The 18,289-nt window shown below is 32.5% G+C and overlaps 2 protein-coding genes across 3 annotated transcripts; one reads left to right on the top strand and one right to left on the bottom strand.

The window, feature by feature from the left end:
- Window positions 1-7,593: 7,593 nt before the first annotated feature.
- Window positions 7,594-9,750, bottom strand: LOC145132950 (grpE protein homolog 2, mitochondrial-like). The gene is made up of 6 exons (XM_079067902.1): window positions 9,660-9,750; window positions 9,430-9,560; window positions 8,883-9,341; window positions 8,626-8,793; window positions 8,337-8,465; window positions 7,594-7,886 (listed from the first exon to the last, which is right to left on the bottom strand). Exons 1-6 carry the CDS (start codon window positions 9,661-9,663, stop codon window positions 7,788-7,790), a joined length of 990 nt encoding a protein of 329 aa, XP_078924028.1. The 5' UTR covers window positions 9,664-9,750; the 3' UTR covers window positions 7,594-7,787.
- Window positions 9,751-11,535: 1,785 nt separating this feature from the next.
- On the top strand, window positions 11,536-17,958 carry GC1 (golgin Putative 1). 2 transcript variants are annotated; one of them, XR_013718207.1, is made up of 21 exons: window positions 11,536-11,788; window positions 13,090-13,164; window positions 13,370-13,428; window positions 13,517-14,146; window positions 14,256-14,318; window positions 14,568-14,645; window positions 14,743-14,946; window positions 15,184-15,240; window positions 15,325-15,399; window positions 15,488-15,559; window positions 15,698-15,760; window positions 15,861-15,959; window positions 16,048-16,125; window positions 16,303-16,371; window positions 16,690-16,737; window positions 16,824-16,919; window positions 17,019-17,095; window positions 17,173-17,222; window positions 17,312-17,410; window positions 17,485-17,529; window positions 17,614-17,958. XR_013718207.1 is itself a non-coding variant. In XM_079067602.1 (21 exons), the coding sequence occupies exons 1-21, from the start codon at window positions 11,761-11,763 to the stop codon at window positions 17,686-17,688; spliced, it is 2,136 nt and encodes a 711-aa protein (XP_078923728.1). In that variant the 5' UTR covers window positions 11,538-11,760; the 3' UTR covers window positions 17,689-17,958. The 2 variants fall into 2 exon arrangements, 1 of the variants encoding a protein (XP_078923728.1); XM_079067602.1 differs by having other exon boundaries at window positions 11,538-11,788; window positions 17,173-17,218.
- The last annotated feature ends 331 nt before the right edge of the window (window positions 17,959-18,289 follow it).

Below are 18,289 nucleotides of genomic sequence, written 5' to 3'. Positions count from 1 at the left end.
ACCTATGAAGAAAACCAAATAAACAAATTAAACAAGTCTTCTGCAAATATAAACCAAACGAGGATTTACTCTCTCTGTTTCTATCGAACAGGGGAAGGGAAAGTAAAAATTTACTCTCACTTTGATATAAATTGCCTAAAAATCCTATTCATCAAATGGATATCTAGGAAAACCATGTCAAAAAACCTACCTGAAGTGTATTTTGAAGGTATCCGCGCACAAATCTGAGATTACGTTTGATTGAATTCAAACCTAAGGTTTTATTCCCAATGAGATTCGTCGAAGTCGATAACCTAGAAATCAGAAGACTGTAGGCGACTCCATCATCGATCTTCAAGAAGTCGTCGGTATCATATCCATCGATCGGTTAGCGAGAGAAAGTATTGATGGGTGGTGGATAAGAAGCAGAACGAGAACAGGGGAGAGGTAAGAACAGAACAGAGGAAAAGAAACAGAGAGCAGTTACTTGGCGCCAAAGGCTTTCTCTTGATAAAGCCTACAATTAGCCTACGATGACTTATTTATACCAAGACTAAAAGCAATTTGACCCAAATACAAACACTTGAAAAGGAAACACTTAATAAAAAGATTTTTTTTTTATTTTGCACATGCATCTAATTTTACTGAATTAATCCGAAATGTCATTTTTTTTTTATTTCTTTACACAACCATCAAAATTATGGGATAAAAACAATTAAATATTTCAAAAGGTAACTTAATGATATATTAAGTTGACTATGTTAGGGAATAAAAGGTAACCTAAAACAATTAATAAGAAGTCAAAATACAGTGGAAAAATGTATTCAAAATTAATTTTTCAAATGGGATCATTTTATAAACGTTTTGAAAAAAAAAATAAGCTGGAAGTTATAACTTTTATTTGTATATAATTGTTAGACAAATATAGCTAAATACCTTTAAAACATGTAAATCATATAAAATAACTTATCTAAAACATAAAGGTGTGTATGGGGCGGTTTGATTCGGTTATTGGTTAAAACCGAACCATAACCATTACAATTGGTTAATGTATTTCGATAACTACTGGGTAGCGGTTAATATTGGTTTTGGTTAATGGTTTTAGTCAGTTAATGGTTATGGTTAGTGGTTAATATCGGTTAACTATAATGGTCAAATATGACATAAAAATAAAAATATTTTTTCCATAAAAATTGAAAAACATAAAGTTCATTCTTATAAAAAATGAATGATTGTGTATATATAATTGTATTGATTGAAGATTACATATCTTATCTAATTCTAAATAACTATCATTTAAATTTTCAATTCCTAATTTAATTACATACCATATATTTAATATTATATTATATTAAAAACATTTATTAATATTATTGGTTCGGTTCGGTTTATAGTGATTCGTTTTTAGATGAAAACCTTAACCGAACCATATGTATTCAGTTAGTCAAATTATAAAGCGCACCGTATCTTTTAGTAATGAATCGGTTAAAATTGTTCGGTTATATCGGTTAATTTGATTATGGTTTGGTTTTTCGGTTAACATGCTCACCCCTACTAAAACATGTCATTGATTTTTTTTAAAAATGATAATTAATTCAGTTTGTAAAATTATAAAAGAGTGTTTTTTGTTAACGCTAAGTAGCTTTTGGATTTGAAGCTTTTTGTTTTATCTAAAAACTAGAATCTCCTAGTGCTGAACAAATATTTTTTCTTTTTTAAGTTTTTTCTTAACACCTAAAAGTTACAAGGTACAAAAAGCAGCATGGTAGACCATTAGACCATTTACGTATTGATCAACCTTTGTTGCCTCATTGGGCGCCAACCTCATAGCTAAACTCAAAAGCTTTCGGAATTTTGCATTGTACTCCGTTATAGTCATCTTTTCTTTCTTCAAATCCATGAAGTTTCTGTCAAGATCATGTATTTTCTCTTTTGCAAAATCTTTCTTTCTTTCAAAGAATTTTTCCCAAGTCATTCTCTTGATCACACTTTCCTTGAGTTATAGCCACAAGTCAAGCGTGTCCTCTTTAAACGTGGTTATTGCAAAGTTCACTCTTTGATCATCGAAGCATTGACAAGCATAAAAGCACATCTCCATTTCAATAATCAAATTGTGAATCATAACCGGGTCTAGAGTTCCAATGTAAGTTGGAGGTTTACGCATACCAAAGTCTTTGTAGTTGCACTTTCTCTTCAAAACTTCTTCTTCGTCAGGATTTTTGAGGGAGTATTGCCTCCTACACTTGCAAGTAGGGTTGTAAACGAACTGAACGTTCGGCGAACCGTTTGTGAACCGTTCGGCGAGAAGTTCATTTATTTAATAAATGACCGAACACGAACAAAATTTTTCGTTTGTTTAGTTAAACGAACGAACGTGAACAATGGTCTTGTTCGTTTATTTATGTTCGTGAACGTTCGTTTATGATGTTCATTTATGTTCGTTCGTTTAAATTTATTTATATTTATTTATGTTTAATTTTTTATATTATATTACTATATTATATGTTCGTTTATGTTCATATACATTCAATTGTGTTTGTTTATCTTTGTCCGTTTATGTTCATTTAACATGTTCACGAACATAAACGAATGAACATGAACAAGGTAATTTGTTAAACAAACAAACATGAACAAGAAAACTTGTTCGTTTATCCATTCGTCTTCGTTCGTTTGTTCGGCTAACTTTAACGAACGAACATGAACAAGTCCTTGTTCATATTCGTTCGGTTCGTTTACAGCCCTATTTGCAAGTGAAACACTTTGACTCCTTCCTCTGAGTTCATGCATGATAACATGTGAATTTTATTATATCTAATTCATTACCTCTTCTTTGATTTCCTTTCTAACTTCTTATGTATTCTGGTAATCACATATTTAAATTTCTCAATCATCTTCTCTTCTTTCTTAGTCATCATTTTGGTCATCATTGTTTGTTGTCTCATGTTGTTTAACCACATTTTGTTCCATATAATCTCATTCCACATTTGGGGCATAATTTCGTGATCTTACCACTATATGAAATTTACATGTTAGCTCCAATATAAAAATTAAACATTTAGAGATCTAGGCAGATAAGATTTCTTCTGATTATTTTTCACCATCTTAATATTTTATTTAAATAAACTTTGTTACAATATCATTTAATTTTTAAATTATTCATGCTATTTTATAGTTAAATTTATTTATTTACTAAACAACTATATACCACCAAAAGCTTAAAATAATCTCATTATAACATAAATTATTTTATTTATGAGTTTGGATAGTGTTTACAACTTATTGGTTTTTACGCACACTAAAATGAAGAAGTAATTCATTTTTGGCGTCCCAAATCAAGTCCGACTTCCTCCTTTAACCGTCCTACTTCATTCTAGGGCGTTTACACAAATAATATATGAAGAAAACACGCCCAAACATCCTCCTTGGTCTGGTTCTAACCGTTTCATTATTTTATAGGGAGTTTCCATGCCCAAATTGTGAAGAAAACAAGCTCATATCCGTAACATCCCAAAAATCAAGACAAAATTTTTGTTTTTAAAACCATTCCAAAATCTATAAATTACACCAAAACATAGTTTCCAAAACCAAAATCATGAATCAAAGTATCCCAAAATCATAAGTCAACAAAAATCCAGAATGATATGCACAATCACGCCTTCGCCTTGCCCCTATCCTTTGATGTACCTGAAACCATAAAATCTAATTGTAAGCCAAAGCTTAGTGACCGCCACTGAACCTTCAGCTACTAGCTGGACCGCTCCCGAGCCTACAACATAAGTTGGATCACTCCTTTGGGCCTACAGTATCAACTGGACCGCCCAGGTATCTTGCCTTCAACACAAAGCAGGACCGCCTCAACCCCACAACACAATAACATGTCGACATATACAACTATAATCAATGGCCAGCAAGTACATGTAATCATACAGATCTACCAGTTTAACATATAACCAACATAGCATCATCCTAAATACTAGGATACATAAACTAGAGGGTCCATATTGGTGCATTCGTTCCACGAGTACAGTGAGGAAAAATCACATTACAATCTGAACGATAGTTGAACTGATCACTACTCCAAACACTGGCTCTATGGGTCACCTATACAACACATAGGGACCAAGCCTCAACCTACTACTCAAAATACCACAAATGACCTAAAGTCAAACTTGGTCAAAGTCAAAGATCAACCTTCAGCTAGTCGTTACGTCGTGGCCGCTAAACAACAAAGCAGACGGGTTCCTACCCAGTCGCCACGTCGTGGCAACCTAAGGCCATGTCGTGGGGATTGTTCTGGACAGCTTAATCCATTAAACTATTTTCCTACAACTCCAAGAGCTCCAAATCTCAGATCTGGTCCCTCCCATGGTCTTGATGGATAAAGTTTCCAACTTTATCCATTAAGACACCTCAATAAGTCAAGATCACAAACCCTAATTCCTTAAAGGTGACTAAATGCATAAAGACACTCATTAAGCACCCAATCTTTAGAGTTGTTCACCCAAAGTTTCCAGAAGGGTTTCCTACACCTAATAAGCCATAAAAATTGTAGCTTTATGGACATGCATGTCCAATGCATGTCCTTTCCATTTTAGATAAAAAAAAACATGGCAATAAGGAACTCAAGCTTGATTATGGGACCAAAAACTCCATAGATCCTCAGATCTGGAACATATAACACTAAAATGACCACATGGAACCATAAAGTTGCCAACTTTATGATGGGTTTTATGCATAAGAACAATCCTATGTGCTCATACAAACCCTAATGCTTGGATCTAGGTTTCTCTATTGTACATGCATTGAATCTAAGACATACAAACCCTAATCTAGCATACATAATATCAAAATTAGTATGTAACATCAGATCTAGATGTTTACCTCTTCCAATAGTAGCTTGAATCTTCTTCTCTTGAGCTTAGAATCACAATTGTAATTCCTCTAATGGATCACAAACTCCACACAAGCAAGAAGGCAATTATGAGAGAGGAGAGACAATGCTAAAATCGGCCCTAGGGTTTCTCTTGGGAATCAGTGGCCGAAAATTGCATGCTAGGGTCTCTATTTATACTATAGGCTGCTAGGGTTTCAGTCTAAACCCTAATGGATACCTTAGCCACCAAGTAGCCCAAGGAACCTTCTGGAATAGGGCCCTTGGACGAAAATATGATGACCCCTCATCATAATTTCGTTCCCCCTTAGTCCATTAGGTTTCCCAACCCAAAACTCAACTATCACATATTTGACAGTTTATGCCCCTTTATTTAATTAATCTCTTTTAGTCACCAAATTAATTCCTAATTAATTTATGACTAATACTAATTAAATAAATATGATTTCTCCTTTAATATATTATTCTTATAATATATTAATAAACCATAATATCCTCTCTCTTTCCTTAAATTACCTTGTCAAGTTGTTTTGGTGAAGGCAACCCAAAAGGACCATGCATAACCGGGTCAAGTACATACCAAATATAGTTACGGGCTTAGACACTAATCCAACACTTTATGAGATCCAACCTTCCAATTTCTCACACCATGAAGATTAAGGGACAAAAAGGTCAGATCTAGAGACAAGTATCATAAAGATTGGATCTTGAGGACTTACAAGAGTCCAGAAACGTATACAAAAGGGACAGGGAGAGTTAAATGCTAAAACAAGGCCAAATGGTTCCTTCTTCTTCTTCAAAACAAAGCCCAAGGGATAGGGAGAGTTGAATGGAGGCTAGGGTTTTCTCTTGGAGGTTGAGGGAGAGTGATTGAGGATGAGGGTGGGCAACCCTAGCCATCACATTCCCTTAAATAGGGGCTCAAACCTCGGATTAGGGTTTGTCATTAAACAGTGGCTACGTCGTGACGCTAGCTTAGTGCCCGTGAAACTTTGGCCTTGGCCACGCCGTGGGACTCCATCACCACGTCGCCGCTACAAGAAAATCACCCCCAAAGGAGCTTTAATGGTTGAATTTTGTGATTGAGAAGAAAATGGAAGGAGCTTCAAATAGACCAAACTATGGGCACTTATGCAATTATAGTCCCTATCTTATTTAGTTATCTCTTCACTAACAACTCCACCAACCACCTAATATTTTTCATATTAAACTCACCCCCTCGTTATAACATTTCAAATCCTTTCTTGTTAAATAAGTTGGTTAAATAGACGCACTCTAGTTAATTTCACAATTTAAGCAACATATTTGTTTTTATCCCTTAAATCCTTCAAATAATTATATAAATATTTTTATTCAAGGCTTTATCTTCCAAATACTGTTTTCTTTAATTTTGAATTATTTTAACTTATAAAAAGAAATAAAATATTAAAATTTTCTTTTTCTTTTTTTCTCACAAAACCAAAACTTATGGCAAAATAGCAGGATGTTATATCTTAATTAAAAATCCGTTGTGACTATAATCATATTGACCCTTTTATCACATATACATATTCTCTACATGGTATGATCATTGGTTATATTATATTTGATGAATTTAAAACAGTATATATATATATATATATATATATATATATATATATATATATATATATATATATATATATATATATATATATATATATATATATATATATATATATATATATATCTTTTAGTCACTCCATGTGGTTTTATATATTTATTTTTTATAATTATTGCAATCCATAAAAAATGTATTAGTTAGTTTTATCATTTGAAATGGTCAGGCTCCGTTTAGTTACGAAAATCTGTCTACGTTTTTTATCTTTAGAAAAATAAAGTGAGCATATATTCTCAGGTTTCAATAGAAAATTTGCATACATATTTAGTTAAAGCTGATTGAGTTTTTATTTGTTGTTTTAAAAAATTAGAAAACATGCTTTGATATGTATTCTTTTATTGGTTTTATTTTCTAATTTTTATTATTTTAATTAATACAATATTGAACATATTTGAACACTCACACATATCTACCCTCCACACCCAACCCCACACCCACCCCAACCCTTCTATATCTACCCCCCACCCCTTCAAACATATACACATACCCTATACCCATACCTAGTCACACACTCACACCCACTCCTACCATCTTTTTTTTAATTTGATCCAAACTTTAAACTTTGTGACATATATTCTCCTATTTTTTTTATTTTACGGATTCCTTTTAAATTTATTGTTTTCACAAATTTACAATTTTACAACATTTTTAAGATTTTAAAAACTTTTTTACAATATTTTACAACATTTTCTAAAGTTTTTTTTTTTCTTTCAAATTTTCAATTTTTTCACACTTTCATATAACTTACATACTTATTTTTTAAACAAACGTAGTTCTAAATGTTATAGCAAATGGAAAAACAAAAGTATTTGAAGCAAACCGAAAGTGGGTGGTTATAGGTTTTTTATGTGATTTTTTAAAAATAAATGTATTTAAGATATCATAAATAATTCTCAATGAAAAAAGTAACAATATTACGTACCGTATACGTACTATAATTAAAAAAGAAAACATACAAACTAACAACAAATAAAAACTAAAACTTTCGAAACTTTTAATATAATACCAAAATTTATCAAATCAATGTTAGTATCTCATACAATTTCATCAAAGAAAGAAAATTGCCACATGTTGAATTTAAAATACATATTTTAATATATAATGCCATATGCTAAATAGAAAATGATCTTTCAATTGAAATAGGTTTAAAAAGAGAGAAAATGTAGCCTATATAAAAAAGTGCTCTTAATGGATAAATGCATCTTCTTATCACTTAACCTAAAAAATAAACACAATTATATACAATGTTTGGTAAAAGGAGGTTTGTGTTATCAAATCTCAATCCCTAGTTTCTCTCTCTTTCTTGTCCATACCCATGCCACCCGTTACACCAACTTCAGCTGGCCGTATGATTCGTTCATGCAACATGTATCCCGCCTGCAAAATTTACAAAAAAGTCCCTATATTTTGATATGTATCCATATAGAATGCGTGTGAATGTGGATATGGCAATATTGTTATCTGATATTTAGGATATCTTTTTCTATTAAACCATTATAATTGTTTGACTTAGGTTGTGTTTGTGTGTGACAGACTAGCTGAAAAGCTAGTTGATAGCTGATAAAGTACTAACGTTAGGTAAAAATTAACAGATAAGCTAGATGACAAATGTAAAATAGCATAATACATTGTGCTTTTCTGTATTTTGCCCTTTGACAAATATGTATGCCAAAATTACCTAATTATTACTTAACATTTAATAATCACTTTGCAAGATTTCCACATTTTGTTAGCACATTCTAATTATTTAATTAATTGTCAAGCATTAATATAAACTACATATTAAGTCAAACATAACAATTTTTAATTAAAGTTAAGCCAGAATACCTTCATTACAACCGCAACAGTATTTGGAGGCTTGGAAGGATCCTGCACTTGAAAAACTGCATTATGTCTATTTGGATCAAATTCTTCATTCACAGGATCATATTTTTCTACTCCAAACTTCTTGAATACCTGTTAAATACAGAAAAAACACAACTTATACACCATTTTATCAATTTAACCACTTAACTATTGTTCGTAGTGATTAGAAAAATAGTTATGTGGCTAAACTGATATGTTTATATGTAAATTAATCATAGTGGTTACCATTTTAGTTTAAGGAAATAGTTACCTCTGCTAGCTGTTTTTCTGTCATTTCAACACCTTCCAGCAATGTTTTTAAAAGTGATAGAGCTCCAGTAGGGTCTTCACTTGTGTCCAACTTTGTAAATTTGTCTTTCACAATCATTGAGGCCCTACCAAGATTATCTGCAACATCCAGCAAGCTCTTTGCAAATGACTGCAACATGTAAATTGTAATCAAATTAAACAACACTAAAAAAACTAGAATTATTTTTAGAAGAAACACACAGGAAGATCGATAAACACCTGTATGGCGAACTTTTTTGAATTTTCTGCTTCCCGTTTTGTCCTTTCAATAATATTATTATTTTCAGCATAACTCATCAGGAATTTCTCTTGCATAATCTCCATTTCCCTGCGCTTTTTCTTAAGAAGTTCTTTCTTTTTTGCTAGAAGAGTTACTAATTCGTCCCTGGATAAGTTGTTTTCAGAATCTGAATCTGAATCAGAAAATTTAGTTCTTTTAGTACCTCTTCTCCTTTTTTTGACAGATTGGGATATATCAGTGGCACCCGAATCCACTTTCTTGTCAGGATGTTCTGTTTGAGAAGCGTTATTTGTCTCCATAGTAGCTTCTGGCTTATCCGCAGGTTGAGCAGTCTCATTTTCATTAGTTTGAGAAGATGCAAATGAGAAAAATTTACACTGTTGAATAGAAGAAGCAATAAGAGAATTGTGGAACACAGATGTTTGGCTTGTTACCACCTGTAACAAGCAACAATGGAAATCTTGTGATTCGATCGGCATACAAAACTCAAATTTCATACAAACACGGTTACAATCAATGAATTACCTGACTCGCGTTAAACGGCAATTGAACGAAACGATAGCTGGAATGAAGATGGCGAGATTCTCCATAGCACCTCAATATACTCAAATTCACTTGTTTCTTCCTGCATATCTCTGAAACGAATGCACAAGCTCCTACAAATTCAAAAAAAAGAGCTGCATTTCAGAATCACTTAAAAAGAAATAAAAACAACGAGTTAACTGCAGCTTTCTGCAATTAAGAACAGTGAGTACTCATTTGATCGGAGACAGGGCTTCCACGTTCACGTAGAAATGTCTTGAAAAAGGAATTTATAGGGTTTATGCAAAAACGGAAAAACCCCGTAGCTCCTGCCTCAACTTTGGATATGTTTCACAAAAGCCCCTGAAGTTTTGTATGTTCGAATTTAGTGTCCTATATATGATAAAACATAATATACGACGAATACATATGATAATAGAAATTAGAAAATAATTAATACAAACTTATTAATCAATTATGTTTATCTCTTATTTATAAGTTGATTTATATTATTATATCTTTAGATGTTTAGATATCTAGCAGTTTCATTTATTACAAAAGAGTTATCTAGTATTACATCAAAATATCGTAATAATATGGAAAAAAAAAATTATAATTGAACATTTTTATCTATATATACTTGGAACATATTTACACATACTTATTCAGAACATAAGAACTAAAATTTACTTTATATTTAAATTGATGTTTAACTATGTATTAGTGTCGGTGCTATTTCTTCTTAAACAATGTTTTTATAATTCTTTTGTACATTAGAGTTTCAAAATTTACATAAGGTACTATAAACTATTCTTTAGAGATGCAAGTATTCTTATAAAAGGAACTTCGAAATAGAAATAGTTTTTGAAAACTACAAACCCATAAACCCTAAACCCTAAACCCGTAAAGATATTTTTCATTTAATTCAAGAAGAAATAAAAGTTGATCGATGAGAATGCAAGTGATGTATGAGTCGAAAATAGCAAGTGTTCCTAGATGATGTCAAATGATATTGTCATAAACTATTGTCCACTGGTGATAAGTTTTGATCTAAGGGGTTGATTGATATGCATCTTACTGGGTTGGGTAAGAGGTTGGTCTTAGGTCCCATTTGATAGTTTCTGTCTGGGAAAGTGTTGTCTGGTAAAGTGCTGTCTGGGAAAGTTTTCTGACTGGAAAAGAAACCATGTTGTTTGATTATACATCTGATTGACTGTGCTGAATGATGAAAAAAAAGTAACAATTCAATAAAAAATAATTTTAAAAAAAGTTATTTAAAAAAAATTAATAATCCAAGAAAGAAAGAAAGAGGCGGAGTTTGGTGCATAATTGTCTTTCCAGCCCATTCAGCCAGAAAGATATGATTTTGGGGCTTTCTGGGAAATACATATCTTACCGGGAAAGACCTTTTTTTGTGCAAATCAAACAGTCTTTCCGGTCCATTCAGCCAGAAAGATCTGTTTAGACCTGGAAAGATGCGTATCAAACGGGGCCTTACTCGGTCAGATTCAGACTATTTGATACCACAATTAGAAAATTTTGATTCATTCATGTAGTCCTAATATGCTTCTTACAGAGTTTGGTAGGAAGTTGGGCTTTGACTCAATCAACAACTATTAAACAACTTTAAGACGTATAAAGCAAGATGGGTTCGTTCCTGACTTAAGATCTATTAACATTTAAAGCAAGATGGGTTCGTTCCCGACTTAAGATCTATTAACATTTATGAAAAGAGACGACCTTTTGGATCATTTGAAAATGTGTCTCAATAGTGACATATGAAGATCGTGTACAAGAGATAAATTGGATCTCTCGCTTGAGAGAAAATCTATCTTATGTAGAGATAAACACTAGGAGACCATATAGAGGAGAGAGTTATCCATCAATTATTAACAATATAATATAATATTAATATATGATTGAGGTAAAATAATTCCAAGCATTCGAACTATTTTGTTTGCTACGTATCAATGACTAACGGCCATATATCCTAAAAGAAACGGCCTAAAATATGTATTACATGTGATTTATGTTGTTTTTGGACGGCTATGATTGTGATGCCCTTTCATAGTATCATGGACCTCACAACATACTAAATAACCCCAAACTCATCGAATAACTTTCAACAGACAACCCTTTTGACGACTGCCTTGATCAATTTCTCTCGCTGTGACGTCGCTGTTCTTCAACTGTTCGCATCAAATCGAAAACAAATATTTGGTGTAGAAACGCATTTGAGATCGTATTTCGCCTAACAATTTATAACTTGTGGGAATCAATCATTCAATTTGAGTTCATTCTGATGGCATTAGTTATTTTGCATTGATCATTGCGATGGCTCATTGGCTCAAAGCTGCTGAAGGTATGATTCACTTTTTCCTTGCCCTAGTTCAATTCCTCAAGTAATTGAAGCTTAAATTGAAAGAAAAAAAAACGAGATTGTATTAGGTTCGAAATACGGGAAATTCGTTTTTTTCCCGTTGTACTCAATCTAGATGTAAGTTAGGGAATGTTGGTTTCTAACTGATAATGGAGGTATTGATGCTATATGAGATTATTATGCGATTGTTCATTGTGATTTGAAAGCTTAACCTATGTGGTTAGGGAAATAGGCGTTAGGTACTTAAGTTGAATATATGGGATCTGAATCCTTGAAGTTAGTATGTGAAGTGCACCTGAAGCTTTATTTGGCATGATAAGTAGAGTTGTGAGGTAGCACATCTTCTATAAAATCATCAATGTGCATGTGGCTTCGAAAGGTTTTCTTGCATTAACGTGGTATGTGCTGTAAGGTTAACTACATATTGTACAAAATAAGATGCTTATGTAGTCTAAAGCATAAGCATCATATATGCTTAATTTTTTGCTACTTCTATTGTCCAAGCGATTTCATGTAATTTCCTATTGGGTCGTGATAATGAAAATAACAATTAATGGGGTTAATTTGCCACACAAACTTGACACCTGGCAAAGCAAATGCTAAAGAAAACTATTGATGCAATTTATTAGAAAAAAGCTTTAAAGAAAACTAAGTAATTTTATATATATATATTCTGTTTTAATGCTCTATAATAGGATCAGGGGAACTGGGGAAGATCTCATCTCTCCTTTTACAGTATGAGATTATTTTCCTGTCTAATGTGACTTGTCCTTCATGACATGATGAAGGGCCAATCATAACACCTTTAGTAAATTCGGTTTTTGTCTCCTGTAAAATTCACATGGCACTTGTTTATCATTTTGCACTAGTATGATGTCAACCGAGTCTTGAAGTCCACTACAATGTTAAATGAAAGCTTTGACATGTCTTTATTACTAGGATCTGTTTTTCTATTGATTCCTTTGACTTTCTTTATCTTCTGAACTCTTCTATCAGGCAATTCAACTTTTATGCATTCAATGCATGACATATGTTGTATGCTGCTGTTATCAAATGATTCAAATCTATTGCGTATTGTTTTTGACATTAGCTTTTTGGTCAGCAACATATAAATGTACATTTTACCGGTGTTTGTTTTTTATTATTTGAGGACACATACACATATAATTACATTATAGTAGGGCAGTATGGTAGACAACATACATGACTACTTGTCACATACATGAATCCATGAACTTGATATTTCTTGAAGACTCACAAAGCTTATGGTATGTGTTTCACAGATTTATTTGAAGTTGTAGATCGAAGGGCAAAACTTGTAGTTGGAGATGAGTTACCAAATTCTTCACAGTCACCAGGTTAGTAAGCTTCAATCTGCATTATGCTTTGACTTTTAAACATAATGTTTGCAAATCCATTTTTCTTATATTAGCACCAAATCTGGATATATTTGTTATTAAGAGTTGATATTATACAACGGATGTTATGCATCTATGGTTTCAGTATTATACAACAGTTATCTATTTGACTAATTTCTTTCTTGTTCATGATTTTCACATTCAGCACCTTTAGCTTCCAATGGACAAGGATCTCGTGCAAAGAATAAAAAGTCAAAAGCAAAGGTAATATAAAGGTTTATTTTGGTATTTATAAAATCAATGTGAGTATTCTTACCCTCAAATAATCCAAAACTACATACACAATTTGCAGCCTAAAAAGGAAAAACCTTCAGATGAAACATCTATAGTTGATACTTCCATAAAGAAAACCAGCTCGCGTGCATCCTTATCTAAAGCTTCATCTGATATAGATTTATCAACTGATAATGATGAGATTATTCATGTTCATTCTTCTTCAACAACCGAAGACAATGAACAACACAAAGTTAAAAATGATGTTCCCAAATCAGATGTTCCCGTGTCTTTGTACAATGAAGACACATCAAATGGAGAAGTTGTTTCATCAATTGTTAATGGTGATATTGCCAATGGGTCTTCTTCCAAATCTAGTGAGGAAATCTCATCAGCATCAGTAACTTTGGAAGAGAATGAATCTGTAAAAAATCATCCCTCTGATGATGGTCAAGATGTCTTGCCGAAAGATCAAGGAAGTGAAATTGTGATCAACAAAGAGGGATCTCAATCTTTAAAAGATCACAACCTCAAAATTGAACCTCAGATAGATGAAAAGAAGACTCAAGAACATAAAACTGTAACTAGCCCAAGAAAAGTACAAGATCAGCTTGATTTCCCAAAGAAAATACAAGATGAGCCTGCTTCCCCAAAGAAAGTACAAGATCAGTCTGGTTCCACAAAGAAAGTACAAGATCAGCTTGAGGAGGTAAATTTATAGTTAAGTGGCATCATGTTTTTGGATTGTTTGTTTGATTTATGTTTTATTAATATGCTCAAAAGAGGTTTTGTGGAATTATTTCTTTTGTATTTAATAGGCACAAGGGCTGCTTGAAAGTTCAAAAACCACTGGTCAGTCAAAAGAGGCTAGATTGGCTCGGGTAAGTCTACAAAAGTTTAGTTTCATTTTTATAATTATGGTAATTAATGCTTCATGGTTTATATAGGATTCATCCTTTGAAAAATTTGTTTACCAAAAAATAAAATTATACACCATGAAATCTTAAAATAGAAATATACTTATAGTTATAATTGGAAAATAAAAAATTAATTTAATTGATGTTTTGAATTTTTCTAGAACATTAGTGTTTATAGAAGATGATATAAATAAAAGTTATTTATTTCTTTAGGTTTGTGCTGGGCTTTCATCACGGCTTCAAGAATACAAATCAGAAAATGCACAATTAGAGGAGCTTCTAGTAGCAGAGGTACATTCTGAATGCATTTGTTATGGTTTAGAATTTAGATGCAATATTTGTATATATTAAAGAAATGCTTGTTTACAGCTTATTTTGACTTTAACAGAGAGATCTAAGTAAATCATACGAGACACGCATAAAAGAATTGCAAAAAGAGTTGTCTTTATCAAAAGAGGAGGTGAACAGAGTGGAGTCAAGCATGTTGGAGGCCTTGGCTACAAAGAATGCTGAGATTGAAGCACTTGTGAATTCCATGGAGATGGTTAAAAAACAAGCTGCTTTATCTGAAGGAAATTTGGCATCATTGCAGGTTTATATATTATACACTCTTATGGATTTAATGCAAGTTTTACGACATCTTACTCTTGCTATGCTACCTATTATGGTTTTGTTTCTGGAGTTGGTATAAATATGATGATCTAATCTTGTGTACTTTTCTGATTGATTCTTATTAACCCATTCGACACATGAAATTGAGAGGTGTAATTAGTTGATGAAAAAATAGTAATAGTTCTTTTAATAATATACATGTTTTACTTTTTACTAGGTAAAAATGGAGTCTATAATGAGGAGTAGGGAACTAACGGAAACAAGAATGATGCAAGTAAGGAAAATATAAAATGATGGAAGTAAGTGTCCTGTTTTTTTGACATTGGGGGCATTATTGGAAATGTGATTATGCATGCAGGCTTTAAAGGAAGAGCTTGCATCTGCAGAACGAAGAGCAGAAGAAGAGCATGCTGCACACAATGCTACCAAGATGGTCTGGTCTTATTCCACTTTTCTTTTATTTTTCTTTAATTTTTTAAATAAAGTGATGATGATTTGTATAATTAATTAATATTTAATAGGCTGCAATGGAAAGGGAAGTAGAACTGGAACACCGAGCTCTTGATGCATCCACAGCCTTAGCCAAGATCCAGGTATTCTCAAGATGTATTTTTCTTCTGTATCATACCTTATATTTGCAAACCCTTTAAAACGTGGAATATACAAATTGATTTATAAAAATGATGATTAATGGGTAATAATTTTGTAATTGTGATGTGTGTGTGTATTAGAGAGCAGCTGATGAGAGGACTGCAAAAGCAGTGGAGCTTGAGCAGAAGGTGGCACTACTTGAGGTAAAACTACAATACATAAAAGCTTTAAGCTGAGTTTATTTTCTAAAAAATATGTATATATATTTATTTATTAAGTTCTAAGAACAGTTGGCATCATCAGGTTGAGTGTTCTAGTTTAACTCAAGAACTGCAAGATACTGAAGCTCGTGCTCGTCGAGGCAACAAGAAGTCTCCAGAAGATGCCAATCAACTGATTCAGGTAGGATTAGGAAGGATAAAATTAAATAAATAAAATATATATATATATATATATATATTTATATTTATATTTAACTTTTTCTTTTTAGATGCAAGCTTGGCAAGAAGAAGTAGAGCGTGCACGTCAAGGGCAGAGAGATGCTGAGAGAAAGCTGTCTTCTATGGAGGCAAGTTTTAATGGTTTCTTTCTTTCTCCATTTCTTGGGTTACAAGCTCTCTTCCATGAGGAGGGCATATATGTCTTTTTGGATGGGATACAAAATTTAAATACAGTACAATCTATTCTATTATGTCACTCATGCCCATCTTTCAAAAATGAAGAACCAATGATTATGGCATTGCAGGCTGAAGTTCAAAAAATGAGAGTGGAAATGGCTGCCATGAAGAGGGATGCTGAGCATTATTCACGCCAGGTATTACCTTTTACTTTTCGCTTATGAGGTTATTCTTATTCCTAATAATAATTTGTTGTAGCATTTTTACAGATTGTACTAAAAAATACAGTATTTCTTAAGGAAAAATATATCTGGTACCCTATTGCTATAATAGAATAGGTAGATTCTCCAACTCACGCACAATAAGAAATAATATAAAAGTAGAATGCTGTAGTATAAAAATGGAAATCTTTTATAGCAATGGGATAACTATAAGGTAGCTTTTATAAAGTAGAATGCTGTATGTAATAAAAGAAAACAAAATATTAATTAATTTATTTTTTTGGTATCGAGTAGGAGCATATGGAGCTGGAGAAACGATACAGGGAACTTACAGATTTATTGGTACGTCAACACCACCTGTAATAATTAATTAATTAATTAATTAGTGACTTATGAGTGGAGTTGAATTGTGAATTGTGATATGACAGTATTACAAGCAAACACAATTGGAAGCAATGACAAGTGAAAAAGCTGCAGCAGAATTCCAATTAGAGAAGGAGATGAAACGTATTCAAGAAGCTCAGGTTCATTATATTATTATTATTATTATTATTAGCTACTTACTTCACTTGCTGTGTTTAGGGTTTATTTACTGATTATTGTGTGAGTGAGTGAGTGAGCAGGTGGAAGTAGAAAAGAGCAGATTCCCTCGTCGTGCATCATCAAGTTGGGATGAAGACACTGACATGAAAGCCCTAGAGTAAGCTCTGCTATGCTATTTTTGTTAGTTTAATAATATAAAGGCACATTTAATTGAGTTATGTAATTTGATTTCAGGCCTCTGCCCTTTCATCATCGACATTTAGTTGGAGCAAGCATACAGGTAGGTAATGTGGCATTCTCTTATTGGTGGCTGGTGGGTTTATATGATATGAATGATGAATGATATATTTATTGGTCATGAATACAAATGCAGGTGCAGAAGGCTGCAAAGATTTTAGATACAGGTGCTGTTCGGGCAATGAGGTTTCTTTGGCGATATCCTGTTGCTAGACTTATACTACTCTTTTACATGGTAACACTATTCTTCATCTAAATTCCAACATTTTTTTTTTCTTGTGAATATTATTAAATTGTAATTGTATGCAGGTATTTGTGCACCTGTTTATGATGTATCTCTTGCATCGGCTTCAGGTAATTTCTTTTCTTAAATCAACAATTAACAATTGACATGACTTTTTATTTTATTAAATATATTCTTAAATCAATAAATAACAGGAGCAAGCCGACACCTTGTCTTCAAGAGAATTTGCTGAATCAATGGGACTTGGCAATCATACGTTGTTACCATAAAGCATATCTCAACATAATTTTAGTTTTACAAGACAAGGGCAGTAACTGGATATCTTATCATATTATCCCCTGCCTCTGCCCTCGCTTAAGTTTAAAATTGTGGTTTAAGTGAAAGTGAGTGTTCAGTTCTTTCTTCTTTCGTCTGTAAAGTAAACTCCGTTTGAAATGATGATATCTCTTTTCTTGATCATAATTCTAAAGGGAAATGGATGATGAATATCATAGTTACAAACATTTCCATTTCTTGATTATAAAAGAAGCTATTTGTAAGATTGTTACATAAATATTTCTTTGATTGATACTGATAGATAATAAAAATGATATTTTAGACAACAGTTACAACACATTGGGGTAGATTTCGGTTTCAGGGATTTGGAAATGAATTTTGATTCTAATCCTATATTTGGTATATGATTTTATTCTACATCTTATTTCATTAAGGGCTAAGCCCAAACCTATATTCCTTTTGACCAATGCCATTTCATTGTATAGCCCAAACAAATAACCTATAAAAAACTGTTAACGAAGCCATTCTTCCAAGAGTGAGGGGGTAAGTTGGTTTCGAAGCTGACGATGGCTATCTAGTTGCCATTTTCATCTG

The sequence above is a fragment of the Lactuca virosa genome, chromosome 8 (assembly GCF_052849685.1).
Source record: "Lactuca virosa cultivar CGN04683 chromosome 8, Lactuca_virosa_CGN04683_v6, whole genome shotgun sequence".
Lineage (NCBI taxonomy): Eukaryota > Viridiplantae > Streptophyta > Magnoliopsida > Asterales > Asteraceae > Lactuca > Lactuca virosa.
This window is presented reverse-complemented; position numbering and strand designations above follow the sequence as displayed.

Bases quoted from the DNA above. Each gene is read 5' to 3' on its own strand.
- LOC145132950 (XM_079067902.1), bottom strand. The intron at 8,466-8,625 runs GTAACTATTTCC...TGTATTTAACAG, and splicing joins CAGAAAAACAGCTAGCAGAG to GTATTCAAGAAGTTTGGAGT. The intron at 7,887-8,336 runs GTATTCTGGCTT...TAAATTTTGCAG, and splicing joins CTGTTGCGGTTGTAATGAAG to GCGGGATACATGTTGCATGA.
- GC1 (XM_079067602.1), top strand. From the start codon at position 11,761: ATGGCTCATTGGCTCAAAGCTGCTGAAG. The intron at 14,319-14,567 runs GTAAGTCTACAA...TTATTTCTTTAG, and splicing joins AAGAGGCTAGATTGGCTCGG to GTTTGTGCTGGGCTTTCATC. The intron at 16,920-17,018 runs GTTCATTATATT...GTGAGTGAGCAG, and splicing joins AACGTATTCAAGAAGCTCAG to GTGGAAGTAGAAAAGAGCAG.